This window comes from Aulonocara sp. 'chitande type north' Nkhata Bay, linkage group LG4 (assembly GCF_057382095.1).
Source record: "Aulonocara sp. 'chitande type north' Nkhata Bay isolate Kocher_YH1m ecotype deep benthic linkage group LG4, A_spYH_male_GT1.1, whole genome shotgun sequence".
Lineage (NCBI taxonomy): Eukaryota > Metazoa > Chordata > Actinopteri > Cichliformes > Cichlidae > Aulonocara > Aulonocara sp. 'chitande type north' Nkhata Bay.
Window position 1 is genome coordinate 10,982,132 of NC_141347.1, and position 19,759 is coordinate 11,001,890.

Sequence of the window (19,759 nt, forward strand, 5' to 3'; positions counted from 1 at the left end):
GTAGAGTGAGGTCACGTTAGAGATCCATTAAAATTTGGCTTACATCCACCAAGATCTTCGAGACCAATCAGTTGAAAACCGCTGAAGATGGTGATTCTTGATCACTTGCAGAAGTAGAGGTAACCCACAAACATCAGGCAAGCCTGAATCTCACATATCGTCTTACTTAGTTTAAAGACAAAGACATTTTTACACCCTTCAGAGCAGCGCGAAGAGAGATGCAACAGTATCGCTCCATAGTAGCACAGCTTCATTAAAAGTTTCTCAAAAGAGAACTTTATAACTAACCCCGCTTCACAAGCTCCCAGCGTGAGACAAAGAAGCTGCACTGTGGCATCATCAGCCGTGGCGAGGAAGCGGTTAAAAATTCTGATCAGCATCCTTCGTTCATTCCAGAGGTGAGAATGGAAAACCGTGAATAACTCTCGTGGGCGTCAAAACATCTGTATATGAATTTAAACGTGCAGAGTCGCCATCAAAGTAGGGCGTCATGTTTAGCCCTTTATGCATGCATGAGCCATGTGCACGTATGCCGTAACCAATCTGCACCCTACCAAGCGTGCCCAACAGTGCTCGGGTGCAAATTATCACACTCACTGTCACTCACATTGATACGCTGTTTGTATACACGGTGTCTGTGTGATTATTTTCTAATGCACACGTGTTAATTGCGCACGAGGGTCAGTGTGTGGACTATTCTCGACCCCCCCACCCCGCCTCCCACTTCCTCTGAGAATAAGGAACAAGGTTGTGTTTATCAACAGCGTGCAGGGCCCACACATGCAAACGAGGCTTCGAGCTGGCTTTGTTACAGCTTCTACAGCACACTGTGACATCCGCAGAGGTGCTAAAAACCACAATTGTAGCACGCTGACCTCAACAACCCATGCAGCATCATCGCACTTTATCTCAGCTTTTGAGCAGTTAAAAAAAGGAAATGCATCCCCTCTAAAGTGGGTGAGGAACCTGCCCAATGGTAGTAGTCAGCTTTTCACAGCCTCACATGTTCCCTACGAGTACAAACAAAACAGCAGTGAATTTCATAAAGATAAGGACAAGTCGTCTTTCACATGCTGCACTTCATCTTGATGCAAGAGAAGAAAAATTAGAATCACAAGCTTGGCCACCGTAAGCAAGCACTTGCTGCACTTCCCCCTTACCCACCACACAGGATGTGATATCATTACACCCTGTGCAAAGAAATGCACAAGTTACAGGGGTCACTGGATCAGTTACCTGACCGCAACAGAACCTGCTAAGTTTTATTTGCTGGTTGATTTTTTGTGTGTGTGTGTGTGTGTGTGTGTGTGTGTGTGTGTGTGTGTGTGTGTGTGTGTGTGTGTGTGTGTTACCATGACATGATTTTATCTAATGGCTTTCACTGGATAAAAAGAAGTTGCTTCTATGGAATGTATATGGAGTGAATCACAGATGTGGGTGCAAAAGTTAAAACATAAGTCCACAAGCCTGCAGATTTATAAGCAATGGCAAAAGAAATTAGTCTCATCGTTTTCTGACCATGCGGATGTTCATAACATGTATCCACAGCGGGCCAAAAACAGGATACACACCTCAGTTTAAGAGTGTGCGTGAACATGAACTGAAACCCTCTAACTTCCTCAAACACTCCATGGTCAAGAGAGGTGAAGATCATCGGTTTTATTGACAACGACTCTGTGTCTAGTCCATCCTCATAGAACGTCTCGTGTGGCCTCTGCACAGCACCGCTCCAAAGTCAGATGAGAATTGTTCTTGATCAGTCAGAGCGAAGGCCACGGATGATGCACTATTTCCGTGGCTACATGCAGCTCACGCACCCAGCTGAGCTCACTGCCGGACATCACAGGCATGCATAATACATGAGAAAGTGTCCTGTTTCTCCTCCAGAACTGCTGACCTGTGCATCAACCTCTTACACACATACACACAGTGTGAGGCAGGTCTCATCTAATGACTCCAGAACCCACATCCCTTTGCTGAGTGTGCATCTATTGCTGCCAAGTTCTTTGTTTGGGTAGATGGTCCACCATCCGGTGCTTATCCTGTGATCAGGTAAACCACCGAGCAGCTCCTGGGCTGAGCCCTTAGATATATTTGTATTATTTATTTATATTTAATTTTTAAAAAACAGTGTTAACCTGGCGACCCGGCCTCGGATAAAGCGGATGAAGATGGATGGATGGATGGATGGATGTAAAGTGTATAATAAACCAACTGTCCTGATATTCAGTGTAGTGAGCCAGTGCTACAGCCGAGTGGCTACTCCACGTCAATGCAGTTTGCTCGTAAATTAACTCGCCCTTTGCTGAGCAGATAGTGCTCTGGCGCCATCTAGTGGTGAAAGCTATACCATAGTTACTGTGTAACTATTTTGGTTTTGTACGTTTACAAAAGATGTTACTGTTAGCTAGTTAACACTTGGTAACATTGGTGAGCAGCTTGACTCTTCTCCACTGAAGCTGGGAAGAGATAGATACACTTTGTTGCAGCCATATTTGTGTGGGTGGGGGAAAAAATCGCAGTAACTTATTTTAACTTGTGTGTTTGAACCTTTGAAAGAAACAGGCGCGAGCAGTAACGACATTGATGTACCACGCACGAGCGCCTGCAGGGGTCAGTGACGTCAAACATTGCGGAAACCACTTCAAACTAAATAAAGTACGTAAGTATGATTAATTATCTTTTAATGCGTGGTCTATTTGCAGTTTTCTCCTCGCTCGAAGTGTTACAGGTCATACTTGCTTTTTAGATTCTGAAAATAATTTAAAAGGTAAGTCTTGGAGGAACTGATGAGTCGATCTAATAAAAAAGATGAAAATAGTGGAAAGATGCATTTTTGATTTTAGAAAGACGTCAATTAGTCTATGTCTTGTTTTAATTAGTTCTTGTTTCATTAGCAATAAATAAATAAACCTTACTGGAACACCTTTAGGTTATATTAATTTGATTTAAAGCTCACTAGCCACTTTTTCGGGTGCACCTGTCAAACTTATTGTTAACACAAATATCTAATCCGACAGCAGCTCAGAGCATTTAATTATGTAGACATGGTCACAACGGCCTGCTGAAGTTCAAACACAGCATTAAGAAAGTTACTTTGATTGTGGCATGGTTGTTGGTCCCAGATGTATTGGACAGAGTATTTCACAAACTGCTTGTCTGCTGAGACTTTCCCACACAACAACCTCTAGGGCTTGCAAAAAATCGTCCAAAAAAATGAGATATCCAGCTAGCGGCAGTTCTCTGGGTGAAAATGCTTTTTTTGATTTCAGGACAGAAACACCAGACTGCTTCAAGCTGATAGGAAAGTAATAGTAACTCAAATGACCAGTTTTAATCAAGGTATCAGAAGAGCATCACTGAATATGTAACATGTGGAACCTTGAAACAGATGGGCTGCAGCAACAGAAGACCACACTGGGTGCCACTCCTGTCAGAAACAGAAGCTTTAATTCAGGCTCATCAAAAATTGATCAACAGAAAAAGAAAGTCTGGATTTCTGCTGTGAAATTTGGCCTGAACATTAAATTTTGTATCATCAGTTCAGGCTGAACTCTTGGCACACTCAGTCCAATCTGTCAACACCACAGCTTACCATAGTTGCTGACCATGTCCATCCCTTTATGGCTGCAGTGCACCCATTTTCTGACAGCTGCTTCCAGCAGGATAACACACAGTGTCACAAAAGCTCAGATCATCTCAAACTGGTTTCTTCAACATGACAGTGAGTTGACTGTACTCAAATGGACTCCACGGTCAGCAGATCTCAATCCATTACAGCACCTTTGGGATGTTGGGGAGTTAATAATCTCTTGCTGTCTTCCACAGCATGTCTTTTGTCTCGTCTCCCTCTCCCTGAGCCTGGCTCTCCCAGAGGTTTCTTCCTGTTGAAAGGGAGTTTTTCCTTCCCATTGTTGCTAAAGTGCTCACTCATATGGGGTTGTCTGATTGTTGGGTTTTATCTAGATTATTTTAGGAGGTTTTACCTTACAATATTAACCACTTTTGACCACTAAGGTGACTTTTGTTGTGATTTGGTGCTATGTAACTACAATTGAATGTGGTGGAACAGGAGATTTGCATCCTCTGGCTACACCACATTTGGTAGAAGAAGACACTGAGAAAAATATAACTGACAAAAATGTTTAATATGAAGCTTGAGATACAGCTCTGTATTGCATATTGAATTCTGGTTTTAAAAAGCAGAGTCCCTTGTTTTTTTAACTGTAGCTCTTAGCCATTAAAAGAAAAAAAAAGGGGGGGGGGGGAGGTTAAAGTTGAAAAGAAAAACTGTAGTTTTCAGAATATAATGTAGAGGATCAAGAGAACAGATCAGTGAGATGACAGAAGTTCTTAAACTTGACACATACCATGCGTGTCAACTCATAGTGCAACTAATCTTTGCAAATACTCTCTGGATCCATAACTATATGGTCGTCATGCACTATCACAAGTTTTGCAGCAACTGACATAATTGAAATGATTAGATATACGGTACATGAACTCCTCATTAGGCTTGAGGGAGGAGGGGGGAGGGAAAAAAAAAAAAAAAAAAAAAAAAAAAACACAACAGGCCATTTATGCACCGGGCAAATGCAGTCTTCAAACGAAAGAAACAATTTGTTCAAGTATTTAAAAAAAAAAACAAAAAAAAAAACAGAAACAATTACAGTTAAAATATTCTCCGTATTCATCAAAAATGAGGAAATTAAATTATGTACAAGCATTTTCTTTCGAAATGCAAAGTATTTTGGGCTGAGACGACCCAACAGTCAAAAATATGTTACATGAAAGTGCAGTCAGAGTGAATCACAAAGGAGACACTGTAACAATAAATAGATAAAAAAAAAAGAAGTTTAGCAAGCCAACTTCACTTAGCCAAAGCGCTAACACTGAAAGCTAATCAATTCATAGAATCACAGTTAACCCCCCCAGCACTCAGCAGCAGTTTCCACATGTACATCCCCTCCAGTCCATCAAAAATATCTGCTGCCTCTGTTACCCAATCTTAAGAATGTAATCCTTCCAGTCGGAGCTGCCACTTGCACACAGCGAGTATCACAGCAACACCGGAGGAGCAATTTCTGAAATTCCCAGGGTACGCACTGATCCCTGATGATAACGGCCCCGCCCACTTCTCACACGGCACTGGCGTGCCAACACTTCAGTGCACTGAGCCATGTCAGAGCTGACAGCCTGCTGCGGGGCCCCAGGACTTCACCGCCTTTACGCAGCAACTGACCTCGATTCCCTTTTTAAGGCGCCAGTTATTAACAGCACCCAGTTGTGCAGGGGAATAGCCAGTCAATGCTCAGTGTTCACATATAGATAGGCCACTGAAGCCAGCACGTGTTGCTCAAGAGAGGAAGGCATTATTCTGTGCATCTTTGGGTCAAGGGATTTATTGGAAGTGACATTTTTGGAGGCAAAGAAATGGGTCTTTCTCTCCCCTTCTCACACGTCCTATGTGGGGAGTCTTCTAGTCCTATTTTAAGCCCTTTCAGCAGCCAAAGAGGACTGAAACAGAGCACGCATCTTCCTCAAGAAGCCTCTAAAAATAAAGGCCATTATGCAGAAGCACAGCAGAGCTCAGTTCATTTTGCAGTCAGAGAATTTGCACGTTAAAGTTTCTACTTTGTGAATCGTCCGAGACTAGCGGTTGCTCTCAGTGGTTTCTTCTGGCTTTTGTGCTTGTGGCGCAGAACAAAGTCAAAGTTGGCTGTTGTAGACATAGCATAGAAGACGTTTGCCTTGTCTGGTATGAGAAACTCTGGAAAGATGAAGAGAAACAACAACAACAAAATCACTGTCAGAAGAGCATTTTCCTTCCTGTCACCAGTTAAGCAATTTTTTTTATAAAGGAGTTCTCTTCTGACCTTTGCTCTGAGAGATGACCTGTGTCAGGGTGAAGTCCTGCCAGGTCATGTGCTCAAGGTGATGTTTCTCCAATGCCCTCTGGATCACCTGTGCAGTTTTGTCCTGGCTGGTCAGCTATGAAAAACAAAGAATAACGAGTGCTGTTACACATAAACACACACACAATTGTGAAGACGGAAGTTCATGGGCCACTGCGTTTAAGGAGCATTACCTCTTTGGCTCATATTACACATTCAAAGAGCACTGCAATAGCAATAGAAGCATTCTGAGCCTTAAGGTGTAGCCCTGTCCCACTCACAACTGTGACCTTCACAGAAAAGCTTATTTTCAGCAGTTGGAACAAAGTTTCTCCGCCCTCAAATCTGAATTTACCGTTACCATAAAAGTCTGACTTTGTGACAAATGATGAGAAGGATCAGTTCTCCTGATCACATCCACTGAGAATGAACTACTCGCTGTAGCACTTGTTTTAAGGATATAACTGAAGCTGGTTTCACTTCTAAAGGTTACCTCTACTTTTGCAGATATGAACGATATAAGGCAAATTATTTGAATCGTAGGTATTCACACTCCACCCCAAGATAGAAAAGCAGTAACAGGTGAAGTAAACGCAAAAGGCCAATCATATGTTCTGATAACTGAATGAAGATTTGAATAAAGGGGCAGATTTGCTAAGTGGGGCAAATTATTGTGCTGCTGCAGTTCAAAGTTGTATAATTTGTATACAAAGACCCAGCCAGCTCACTTCATTCTACCAAGGGAGGGTAAAATATCAGCAGACCCAATGAGGGAAAGCGACACAGGCCTACTAACTAAAATAATACAGTGTAAGTTCAGGTTTTATGCATGCGTTGCCTTGCACTGAAAACAGAAAGGCGATTCAAGTTGATGAGGAGGCTGAAGGAGTGTTTTTGTTATAAAGGGATAACTTCTGATAGAAATCGTTGGGTGCTACGCATGAGATCCTGAGAAGTGAGACTCAGGTGGAGTCCAGGATTTATTCAGAGGACAGCTGCATGGTTACAAAATATTCCACCAGTATGTCCTGTACGATGTGTAGAACAGTAAATATCATTTACTTTTTGTTTACAGATGACTAAGTGTAATTAGAGATCTTTAAAAAAAACAAGCAAGAAAATAAACAAACTGTCAAATTCTCCAGTTACTGAACATCATACATCACAACGCGAGGATGAACTCACCAGGATACTTTTGTACATGTTGCCGTTGTTGTGGCCCAGATCCACGCTCACCCTGATGATGCAAGAGTCATCCACCTGACGGTTGTACACGGGCAGTGAGGTCATAGACACCGAGCGCTTGTGGTGGGCTGCTTGAGGCTTCGGCCGTGCCCCCCCACAGGGCGAGGCTGCAGAGCTGAGGTCTGCTTGGCAGTCAGGGGAGTCTGCAGACGAAGCAGCTGAGATGCTGGGAGAGGACGAGGAAGAGGAGGACGAGGACAAAGAGAAGGACTCGGATACGTTGTTGTAAGAGCTGTGAAAGGACTGCAGAGGACAGAAGATGGGGGACAGAAATGAGAGAAAGAAGACTGCTGAGTATTATTGTGTCAGAGTATTTGAAGCCTTTCACAAGTGTCTGGTCTGCAGGGGAAAGCTAGGCTATTGAACCATGGTGAAGCAGAGGACTGTAGCCCATTAAACACTACTCCAGCTCAGCTAAGCACCTCCTCGATACAAACTCCACTTGTGGAGAGCTCACGCTAGTTTCGATTGCCCTTTTGTGAAGTAGAGATTATGTAACTTTTTCAGTTTTTAAAAAGACATTCAGTGCATTTTACTTCTGAAAGCTAATCAATTCATAGAATCACTTTATAACAAAAACACTTCCCATGTTTCAGAGGTTTGTCTGACTGCTTTAAAAAGAGTAATTGTTTGTACAGTGCAAACAGTGACTTATTCTAAAACCGAGAGACCCAGTCTGAAGGCACAGCGTGACAAAGCTTTCAACAAAGGCTCCACTGTTAATGCAGCCAGTGACAAAGGATGGACACAAAACATTCGGGGAAATTACTACAATGATGCACGCAGCTAAACACGGCCGTTTACCTGCAGCTTGATGGAACAGTTTGGGTTTGGGGAGGACAGATCTTCCATCTCAGACCCACTGGATCCAGAAGATGAAAGACTGATCTGGTCAGCAGGCGGTTTCTTAGTGCCGTCACTCGCCATCTTGAGACTGAAGACAGAATGAGCTTTCATTAGAAATGCCACACCCGCACCATTCAGTTACTTGAACAATGTAGTTTAATACCAGAGTATACACATCACACGATTCACTTCCATTTTACTGCATACCACAAGTTGTAATCTAAACATCTCATTGTTCTTATAGTGAGGTAAAACATGTAATGTGAACCAACAGTGGCTTTACTCTAAGTTTTGCGTGCAGCTCTTTGTGCTTAGTATAATGTGCATGTTTGAATATGCAAACTGGACTATAGCATGAGACTCACAAGGAGAGTTTCATCGAGAGTGTGCGCTGGCTCCATGGAGGTGGCGAACACAAGTCCACAGGAGGCTCCAGGCGTCTCGACAGCTCGTAGCTGTAATAAGAAGATGTTACTGAGCACCAGGGTACCTGACATCTTACTGACATATCACTTCATTCCAAACTCAAAAAATTAAACTCAGAAAAAGAACTCGAAAAAAAGCACAGGCAGACTTTCAGACTTTCTGAAAGGTGCTAGCGAACATTCCCCCATTCTCAATTCTCAGTTTGCACATCCTCTCCTCCGCATGTTAGTCAGCGCCAGAGTTTGGTGCACAGAAGGTGAGGAAGATACAAGAGGGGGGAGTCGAGGCATTTTACAAAGTCAGACATCTTTGACTGAAGCAATCTCAGGTAAATAGGACATTTGACACAGCTGCATCATGTCTAGGGTGAGTTACCAATTTACAACATGACACAATGAGACAAAGCCATCATGCATATTTTAAATGTCAGACACACATAAGCAATGAAGGGCAGCAGGTTTGGCAACACTGATTATTTATATAATCAGTGTTGCCAAATACATACATATATATATTATATTTTTTTATATATATAAAAAGAGTGGAGAGTACTCTTAGAGTGTGGCTAGAAACACCCCTGCCATTTCACATCAGCTACAAGAATAAGCGTGTTTATTTAAAAAATAAAAAATAAAAAAAACCCTCATATAACACCTCGGGTTCATTCCAATAATCCAATCCAACAATTAGCTTATGAATACAAAAGGATTTGTTCTTCTACCACCAAAAAGTCAGTGGAAACATTATCAAATGATCCTTTGAGTGGAGTAATATCAAAGGAAAGCAGCTTTATTCATCCAAATGGAGATTTAACAATCACATGACAGTATTATGTATATTATGTCTTCTCTGATGGCCTTCCTTTCATGTCCATGTTAAAATCAGGGTGTTTCAGCTCACCTCTCCTGATCAGTGAGCAGCTTGTGTCTCTGCAGCCAGGCAGCAATGCGGGGCTGGTGTCCGAGACTGTATTGGGAACAGGAAGCCTGCAGCAGACGGATCTGTGACAGAACATCAAATTCCTGTAGGCAAGGAGAGGCATGTTGATGAATAAACAGATAAACCAGGCTGACAGTTGCTTCCGCATAGTGACACAACAACGAGATTCTTTATGGTTACACAGCTTTTGTGTTTTAATCACAGTCTGTGCAAATCTTAAAGAAAAAAAAAAAGCTTTCAGCCCGACACTTACTAAGGTGTAGGAATGTAAATGTTCAAACTCAGTTAACAAAGAGCTGACGGTCTTATATGCACAACTATGCCTTCCCCCTCTCCCCCCTCCCAGCAGTCAAAAACAAAGCCAAACAAAAACAAGGAGTGACAATAAAAAACACTTACTCTCCTCCTCTTCTCAAAGTTTATAAGTCCACCCTGTAAAAACAGTACACTGTTAGTATTTCATTTATTATATTGTAATTGCGAAGTGACACAATAGCAGCACTAAATTAAATGATACACCCTTATGTTTTTCCAGTTTAGTTATCAGGGGTGATTTATGCACTGAAAACGGAGTTCTCCATGATAAAAGTAGTTTCCCAGGCCAAGATGATAACACCAAAACACAGTAACTGGGAAACCGAAATGGCTGAATGAGCCAAAAAGTCTCTCAGTTACTACTAGAACCAAGTTTATTTATCTGTATATAAATGGGCAAAATGGAGTTTTCCTGAGGCTGAAGTTTATATGTTTATAATCTCCCATGAAGAGCATCTGATGGCAGCGCATACATCATTTAATCAGGTTTCAAAGTATATAGTGTTGCATACATACTGAGTGTATCCAACACATTGTGAACACTTTGAACCCTTAAGTCTATGAAATAATATCCAGAGGACGTGTTAGACAAAAGTACCTCCACAGTGTCTGGCAGAGCAGTGTCCAGCATGGTGAGGACGGTCAGATACGTGCCGAGGTATGGAACCGCTCCACTTGATGTACTCTGCAGGCAGACGACACGTAAGCACACAGCTAATAGGGAAACAGTTATATTTTCTTGTGCCAATATAGCTGGTCTTTTATTGCTTTATTGTGGCTAATGGGTTAAAATTTACAACATTCAGACAAGACAGGACCTGTTAGCAGCACTGTGAGGTCTTATTACAACCCAGGAGAATGTGCATATGACTCATACAAGACCCCAGCCAGGTCTATTATTACTGTCCTATAATCCTGGTGATCTGAGGCCATTTGAAACTTGCTCAGCACTGAGTGGAGCTAAACATAGTTTGGGGCTTGTGCCATGATAGATAGATACTCCACCCACACTCAGGGAAATCAGCTCTCTTGTGCCTTGCTGAAATGTAGGACAGGGATTTTTTGCATGAATCCCTTTTCAAAAGCTGAAAACAAATACTGCATCACATGAAAAGAGAGTCCTAGGATGACGTTGTAGTATCAGCTTACGTCAAATTCAGCCATAAATGACACTGGTTGCATCGCATGTTGTCAGAACCCTGTCAACCCCCCCACCCCCACCCCACCCTGAAGAATGGCTTACCATCTGTCTGGAGAGTGGACACCGTTTCAATATCCTTGGAGAAACGTTATCAGGCGTGGGACCTCCATCCTGTCACAGAGTCAGACAAAGCTATATTCAGTTCAGTGTTATTTGGATCATTTCCCCTCCCGTCTGTGTGCTCTTAGTGTTCAGTATATGTATGTAAAGCAGCATGTAAAAGATGCCGGCCCGTGTGCCAGCTTATGAAACAGTACAGCCTCTACTTGTTTGGTGCAATATTAGACTTTATTACACATTAACTCAGATATCCTGTTTAACAGTTAGCTTTCAAAGGAAGAGAGGCTTGCAAGCTTCACGACTCTCAAAACAGACTCAAGCTCCCTATAAGAGGGAGTGACTGTTTTTACATCAATAAAAAACACTGGCTGAATAAAACACTGAAAAGTGGAGGGGGAGGTCATTTTTCACTGAATAAAGCATGTTATTGTGAAGCTGCGGTTGCTATGTACAGAAAGTTTTGGTGATCTAATCCATTTCTCTATTGAACACTTCTACAGTAGCCAGACACAAGATACGGCTGACACAGTTGCCGCAAGGAGACAAAACTTAAAAGAAGAGAAATTGAAAACATTGTGTTCTAGTTTGCCATCGAAACACCGGTAAACATTTCTGTACATATGAACTCAAAAATTAAACTCTCTTAAGAGTGAAAAAACAAAAACAAACATGAAACAGGAAAACAATCACCTCCAAACTAATATTCTCCAAACTTTAAGCATGTGAAACAATCTTTGTAGCTTTTAAAACTTCAGATTCTGTTGTAATTTTAGCATTAATGTAAATTTACAATGTAAACAATTCAAGAGAAAACTAATCTCAGTGATTTCAATTAACCTCAAATCATCTCAATTGACTGCTGAGAGAAAATTATGCACAGCTGCTCGGGCTGACTTCTCTGCACTGGTAAACATTAACCTTAGATCTGCACAGAGTTCAAGAATCAACCCTATGCATTCACTGTGGAAATTTATAGGTGAAGAATTTAAATGTTTAGACTTTACAACATTAAAAACAATGATAATGAACCAGGAAACAGAAATTCCAATCAAATGTTTACCACTATCTCTGCATAGCTCTGAGCACCTGCGGGTTTATTTTGCCTGTTCATTACCACGTTTCCCAGTAATGCCTTGTGAGTATCAAGGTTTCAGAATAGTATCAGAATCAAACCTTGCTCTAAGGAAATTTACACACCTGGTGTCAAATGATGCACCACTCAAACATGTAAACTTCTCATCAAGCAGCAGGTAAAATTTATGTTCTACTTCCTTCCCTGTCCCCTCTCTCCAAACTGCTCAGAGCAGATGGCTGCTCCTCCCAGAGCCTGGTTCTACCAGAGGCCTTTTCCTGTGAAAAGGGAGTTCTTCCTGCCCGCTGACGCCAGGTGTTGGTTATAAGGGATCATTGGTATTCCCCCCTCAATGTATTGTATTATAGGTCATTTACCCTGAAGTAAGCTTTCAACATGGCACAAGTCTAAATGGACGAGTACAAGTGCAAACACTAAAGCATATGTAAGAAGTTTCAGTCTCACCTCCATCAGGAACTCTCTGTTGGTCAGAACACAATTCTCATCAGGGAAGGTCGCACAGAGGTTATCAAACGCAGCCACGTTATCTCTGCAAAGACAATGATAAAGAGCCACAGCCATCAGATATTTTAATTATTAACAATTATACTGGATGGCAGGAGTTAAAACTTGACATATTACTGCCTGTTTACACCATTAAAGGAAAACCACAAAAAGTTGTGTCTCACTCATCTTTGAACTTAGAATTTGCTTACTGCAGCGTTTCATGACCGACCTATAATATGGGTCACAGCCCAGCATTTGCTGACCTGCTCCATAAATTGACCTTAATGAGGGTTCAAACCGCTCGTTAAATGATGATTATGTAGCAAACTACACAAACAGCAAAAGCAAAAGTGGCCTTTGAACCTGCAGTTATCCAACCATACCTGCTGACAGCCGCCCAGGTCTTCCTCAGCCTGTAAACGGCATTGGACTGCAGTGCCGACAGGATCGCCTTGAGAGAAGAGAAGTTCTTCAAGCGACGACACTCCTGTAGAATAAACTTGTACTCAGTGGATGCACATCATTTAAAAATAACCCATTAGTACTTCTTGTGTTGTGACTTAGAACCAATATTAGCATCCAGACGCCTAAAAGATGCAACACAACCACAGCATTTCAACTGACCTGCGCTACTTTGATCCACTTCTCTATGATGCAAGCCCTTTGCGCTGGCGAGGTGGGAGCTAGAGGGGAGGAAGTGGGACTGCCATCTGTAGGCTGGCAGAGCAGCGACCCCATGACCTGGTTGGTGACTGCATTGAACTGTGCAATGGTTGCTCGGATGGTGGGCGACATGTTTTCCTTCTTGTCTCGCTGGGACCATACACAGCCCAGACACTGGTATGGGACCACTTTGGCAAAGAGAGCCTGGAACATCAAGAAAACCAAATCAGGCTCTGATCATTATAATACAACATGGGGGGAAATGGTGTAAAGTTCTCCTCTAACATACAGAGTCCACTTGAGTGAGCTGTTCAGCAATGGCTGCAGCAGAAAAATCCATGATGCCACCTTGATCCTGAGAGTTTTCACTGCCTGAATCTTCATCACCAGACCCCAGATCATCTTGCTCAAGATCTGCAGAAGCAGAACTGCCACTTGATGCCACTTCTGAAAGAGCCAGCATCAGCAATAATCATAAAAGTGCAATCAGGCCTCGAAGTAAAGTTATGAAACAACTTGTTGTGCGTGGCCATAATTGCTGGGTCATGCTACGCAGCGAAGGATCACCTTCTTTCTGGAATGTCCTGAGCAGCTCCTCAGCTTGCCCGGCGAGTGAGCAAAAGTTGGGCTGGCTGCGCATGCTGTCATGCACCGCAGAGCTGATCCTCAGGTGATCCAAGAGCAACCGAAGCGCCGGGTGTAGGGGAGGGTCCCTGACGTCCTCGCTGTACTCATCCAACCACGTCTGGACAAAGGCCAACAGAGGGCTGGAGAAGGCAGGAGAAACGCCGTTACATTTTTAAATGACACATTAAGCCAAGGAGACACAGCAGAAACATAATAGAGACACGCTTCATATACACTTTACCTACCTCCGGTAACATTTGCCATTATCCAGATCTGACAAAACACTGTCTCTGGATATAAAAAACAAACAAAAATTCATTTGTTATTGTTTTGTTTGCATATTATAAATACTTAAACCTGCTGCTAACCACAGTCTAAAACCTTTCTGTGCATAATAGCTGTTGTTGTAAGCCTCTGGATAATGAGCACCTGCAAGCTACTGATTATTACATCAAAGCTGGCTGAAGGCCACTGCTTCATCAGGTGGAAACAACAGAAGAAAAGATACTCAAGCAACACAACAGCCAACTTTGCATGTACAACAAGCATCGGTACCTCTGAAAGAGTAGCTCTATGAGCTTCGTGGGGCTGGTGAAGGTTCTGTACGTGGAGAGGAAGATCCTGCTGTAGTCCTGTTCCTGGCAGCCAAAGTCGAGGAGGTGATTTACAAGCAGGTCCAGGGTGGCGGCCTTCAGTCGTCGTACCTTGCAGGTTCGGTACTGCACGAAACCAGAGCATGGGCTCCCCTCAGTAGCGTTTGCGGAGGACGGGACGGGCTCTCGACGCAGGGTGACCCCGTAAACGGCGCCGTCTTCCGTCTCTTCGCCCCACTCCTGCACTGGGTTCTGGGAACAAAGGCAGCGATCATCAGAGCTGAAAACATGCACAGACACACACACTGTATATACCGAAGAATGTTTCAGGTCACAACATTAGTGTCAGAGGTTGACACACAAAAAGGTAAAAATAGCAAGCCCTCACACCCAAACACACAGATGATCCTGCAGAAAAACGAGCACTACAAAAAGCCACACTGATCCCACATGAACCACAGCAACTACATAATATTTGTTTATAGTCATAACCAAGTCTACTATCGGTGCGCAAACAAGCTGTGCTAGCTTGAGAAAATACTTAGTACTCATTTTCACAACGCAGAAAGCTAGAATTTCCTAGAATTTTGTAGGTACACACAAATGTTTTTGGACAAATAGACCTTTTAGATCATAAGTTATCACATCAAATATTACATCAAAGCAAAATTCTCACTGAGCACAAAGTTGCCATCACAGTGAGCAATCAAGAAAATAATAAAATGGTGCACTGGAGGACTATAGTTGGTTAGTGCCAAGAGCAGGTGTCATGTTTTTAGTGAAACATACTGGTTTATCATTACATAAAGTTCAAACAAGACACCTGAAACTCAGTGCACTTAAGAAAGGGAAATGGAGGTTTAAAAAAAAATAAAAAAAAAAAAAAACTTGAATAGTCAGCACTTTTTTAAATATTATCATTGCAGCAGAGAGTAGCTGCATCATAATCTGCAAAGGTTGTTTGAAGGGAACTGAAAACATCTTTTTTTCTTTCTTTTTTTTTAAAAAACACTCAAGACTGAAAATCAGCTGCAATATGAGGACAACTGTCAAATGTCACCAGTAACAACACTGAACGGTTTCTCATCCATTTCTATGTCTACTTAATCTTGTCATCTCGTAAGTAAATAATGCTTCAGCTGAGGCTGAGATATCCTGAATTTAGGACATATAAGCTCAAATAAATAAATAAAAAGTTTCTTGATGTTGAAACCAAAGACATGTTGCTTTCACATTCTGAGAAAACTTTACACATTAACTCTGTACTGCACCTCTAGATGCTCATAGCCAGTGCCAAGCAATCTGGGTCACACGAAATTTGTTACTACTGTACACAGCTGAACAAGACTGAAAGCTCAGTACTGAAAACAGCGTCCCATAAGCTCAGTCCATATATGATATATGAGGTGGGCTTTGCACAGACACAAAGCTGATAAAAGTAACAGACTGTTAAAAGGCTCCGGACATCTCATTTAAACTGGTGGGAGGTCTTGCATGCTTTTTAGTCAATCATTTTTAAAAAGTCATTTTGCAGTGGCAAACGTTCAGCCTCCATGTCTGCTAACCAGTAACACTCCAGCCCCATTGTCCTTCATACTAACTGGAATCAGAGCAGCACAAATGGAAAACTGTTTTCCACTCACAGTGTCCCCAGTGTGCTGGCGGTACTAAGCACTGCCAAATCCATCTCACAGTGAGAAAGCATAGATATTTATTATCTGACTCTGAGTGCAGCCGATCACTGAGGTTAACAAGCTGCTTTGGGGTTCAATGATGGAGCTCATCCAGAGGACCCAACGAGACATAACCAGGGAAGCAAACATGTTGTCACACTTGAAATTCTGTAGGCCTAACGATACGTTTGAGTCACAGAAGCATGTGTAGGCATGAAAATGACGACTGCTATTCAAGTTGCACTTTTTTCCCCAAGCAAGCACTGCAGCTGGCACCGTGACAGCGTTCAAATAGTACAAAATCAGCTTTTACCACCATAGCCCCTTTACTTGACAGGAGTGGGATTATTATGATAGATGGGAACACCTTTAAAACACATTCTGGAGGTCTTTAAACGTTTTAAAAAGCAATGCTATTCAAATGTAACGCCTGGGAGGAGGAAGCAGAGTTCGTGCAGCTTCACAGACGAGCCTGTGACAGCCCACAGCCACCTCCAGCACATGTCTGATGACTTACCATTGTTATCTCCCATTTTCCCATTTCGCCTGGTCGCTCAAGGAGCGCTGAGTTTCATCTCAACAGGTCCTGAACCTAAAATGAACTTCCAGCCTTCCCGAAGAGTAGGGTCAGGGCTTCATCTTCGTGTGATAACTTATTCCTATGCTTTTTGTGTGTGTGTGTGTGTGTGTGTGTGTGTGTGTTTTTCCTCCAATAATTTCGTCTCGAACTACATTCGCACGCCTTTTACAATTAGCGGTAAATCCCGACTTTCAGCGGACCGTCTTCGTTACATTTGATGCCGATATACAAACGCGTAGGGTGGTTTCCATATATTTAAACCAACGCGGACGGCATCTTGACCCGCAGTAGTCCTCTAACACCCTCTGCGGACTCTCCTCGTCGACAGTCTCCCTGACTAACCGAACCTCCTCGGCTTTATAAACAGGAGGCGACTCCTGGAGCCGAGTGAGTGCTGAGGTGTGTCTGTGAGCGGAGGGGGCGCATTGGACTCCGCCTTACTTTTCCCCTTTAAGGACAGGTGCCTGCTTGCATGTGTTTGTTAAGAGTTAAATAAAACATAGATACAGTGTTTATGGCTATAAACACATTTTTGTTTATTTGGGGTTAAGAAAAACACACTAATTCTGTGGGACTATTTTTTGCAAAACGCAAGTTGACGAGAAGCTGTAGCTAACTAGCTATGCTACCAGCTTGCCACAGTTATCCGTTTTAGAGAGCACGGACTGCTAAAGTGAGTCTATCTGGTTTTTACATGTAAATAAATAAATATAGCCAAAATGGTTTCAGGACGTTTTCCACACATACTGCAACCAGTAACATGTACAATTCAACTGCAAAGCAAACTAAAATCTTTTATGGATCGAAATAAGTCAAAGTCAAAGTCAACTTTATTTGTCAATTCTGCCACATGTACAGGACATACAGAGAATAGAAATTTCGTTACTCTCAAACCCTAGATGAAATAGCAAATGAACATTTAAATATAAGAGAGTGATTAAAAAATGCAAATGAAATAATTAAAAAGTAAAAATTTAAATAAATACATACAAGTGCACACCTGCCATCAGTTCAAGTGACTTTTAATGAAACTGTGTCAAGTTCAACTGCTCTTGAAGGCCTTCCTTGACTTGCTGGTTCCTACGGCCGAGCAAGAGCCTAAAAAACATTTCAGGGATCTCATTGCTGAAATGGAAAGGGTTGCAAAATAATTTCCAAGGCATTATCTATACCGTGGAATACAGTAAGCACAGTAATCAACAAGGGGGGAAATATAACTGGATGTCCCTCCAAAATTGATGAAAAGACTGGTCAGGAGCTGCAGGAATTCCAGGTGTGGACTGGTCATGTACTACATGTAATAACAATGTATGTAGTCTTCGTGTGAGCAATGTGGTAACGAGGAAAGACAAAGCAAAAGAAATGCATTTAAAACCTTTGGGGAAACAAACATCTAGTCTCAAAAGAGCATGTGGGTAAATCTTTCTTATGAGACCAGTGTTGAATTTTTTGTCCATAATTCCAAAAGATATGTTTGCCACAAAAACAGGACTGTGCATCACCAAAAATACCCACATGGAAGCGCGGTGGTGCTTATCATCAGCTCGAATTGGAGCATTAGTCAAAGTTGGGAGGAATTGTCACAAAACATTCAGGTATCTGCTAGAACACTGCAGAGGAATAATACATTTGAGCAAAGCAAAACCCCAAACTTACATCCAAACTAACAAAAGAATTAACTTTTCAGAGGATTAAAGACTTGTAGTGACCCAATTGTAATAGTTTCAAATGATACATTATAGTGTATATGCACTAGAAGCCTGTTTAAAATGCTACAGTATTAATCACCCAAAAAGAAAATGTGCATTCTGGGTAATGAGTGTTTAAACTGATGCTTTTATTGCTAATACCTAGGCTGGATTATCACATAGGCATTGTGCACACTGGATCATGTCACTTGGCAGTACACCCAAGCAGCAAATTTTAGGTTTTGGTGCTTTTATAACCAAAAACATGGGTATATATTTTTATTTCTTCATAATAGAATTATTATTTTGTAGAATACCAAAGCTCAAGTTATGAAAGGGGGGAAAGTTGCTCTCCGTAATGATTCAGAGCTATTATGTGTGTATAGGTCTTGTTATTGAGGAAAGAAGAAAAGTTGGATAGGTCCCATCAAACATTTGTGCCCAGAGTCTCCAACTTGATCATGTAAGCATGGATATTTTTATAGTGGGGTGTTACTAAGCACGATCATATTCAGAAGCTGTCCCCTACATCATCTGCCTGAAAGTCTTCCTCAGTAATCTCCAGTAACTACACATCTCTGTAAGTTCACCATTAGACCATGACGGGCGTTCAAGCTAATTGTGAGATTCCAAAACAGGCCATTCAGGAACAGAGTCCATAGCCTCTCCTTTAGCAGGTGAATGTAAACACAGTCTTCTAATGTCAAACTCAGCACATGTCACATCATTTTCCGCTGTGAACATAAAGCATATAAGCAAAGCGCTTGTTGGTTACTGACTGTTCCAAAGGGTTACACAGAAAACACAAGTATGGAAAAATGTGTGAAATTCAAAGTAGGAGAATGTTATCAGGATCACCTGATATTGTCATAAGATCAGGACATCTGCAGATTTCTGTCTGTCACTGATTCCACTGATATGTTGTTGCTAAAAAGAAAGCAAGTTATATGTAATTAACCCTCTGATGGTCATCGTCAAAATAGGGACCCTTTTGGGTCCCCTTGGATTTTTGATTCTCAATATATCAGTCATTTTAAAGACTAGTTGCATGAAACTTGGCTAGGAGTTGCATTTTAGCATTATTTTTAAAATTCATTGATCCCCTCTATGGTGTTGTGTATAGTAAAGGAGATTCACATAAGTGTTACCATCTGTGGTCCTCGTACCATTTTGGGTCCCATTGACTCCCATTATAATCACATATTTTCGATATACTGTAATCCTGACATGTGATAATTTTTTTCTCGTGAATACCTAATGGATCTAAGCCTCAGGCTTCAAAATAAAGGAAAAATATGTTTCGGATCCAATGAGCACAATATTAGGTACAGCACCACCATAGACATTTTCAGTGGTTTTGAATGCAGGACATGGTTATCTTATTATGCAAAATACATGACAATAAAACAGCTGACCACCATAAAATAGTC

General features: G+C 41.9%; 1 protein-coding gene across 1 annotated transcript; it reads right to left on the reverse strand.

Moving 5' to 3' along the window:
- Positions 1 to 4,137: 4,137 nt before the first annotated feature.
- Positions 4,138 to 16,986, reverse strand: rgl3b (ral guanine nucleotide dissociation stimulator-like 3b). The gene is made up of 17 exons (XM_086288354.1): positions 16,579 to 16,986; positions 14,351 to 14,640; positions 14,041 to 14,085; positions 13,736 to 13,935; positions 13,458 to 13,615; positions 13,130 to 13,372; positions 12,889 to 12,992; positions 12,464 to 12,548; positions 10,909 to 10,977; positions 10,264 to 10,350; positions 9,750 to 9,782; positions 9,312 to 9,433; positions 8,351 to 8,440; positions 7,944 to 8,073; positions 7,080 to 7,382; positions 5,877 to 5,991; positions 4,138 to 5,770 (listed from the first exon to the last, which is right to left on the reverse strand). The coding sequence occupies exons 1-17, from the start codon at positions 16,600 to 16,602 to the stop codon at positions 5,631 to 5,633; spliced, it is 2,238 nt and encodes a 745-aa protein (XP_086144480.1). The 5' UTR covers positions 16,603 to 16,986; the 3' UTR covers positions 4,138 to 5,630.
- Positions 16,987 to 19,759: the final 2,773 nt, after the last annotated feature.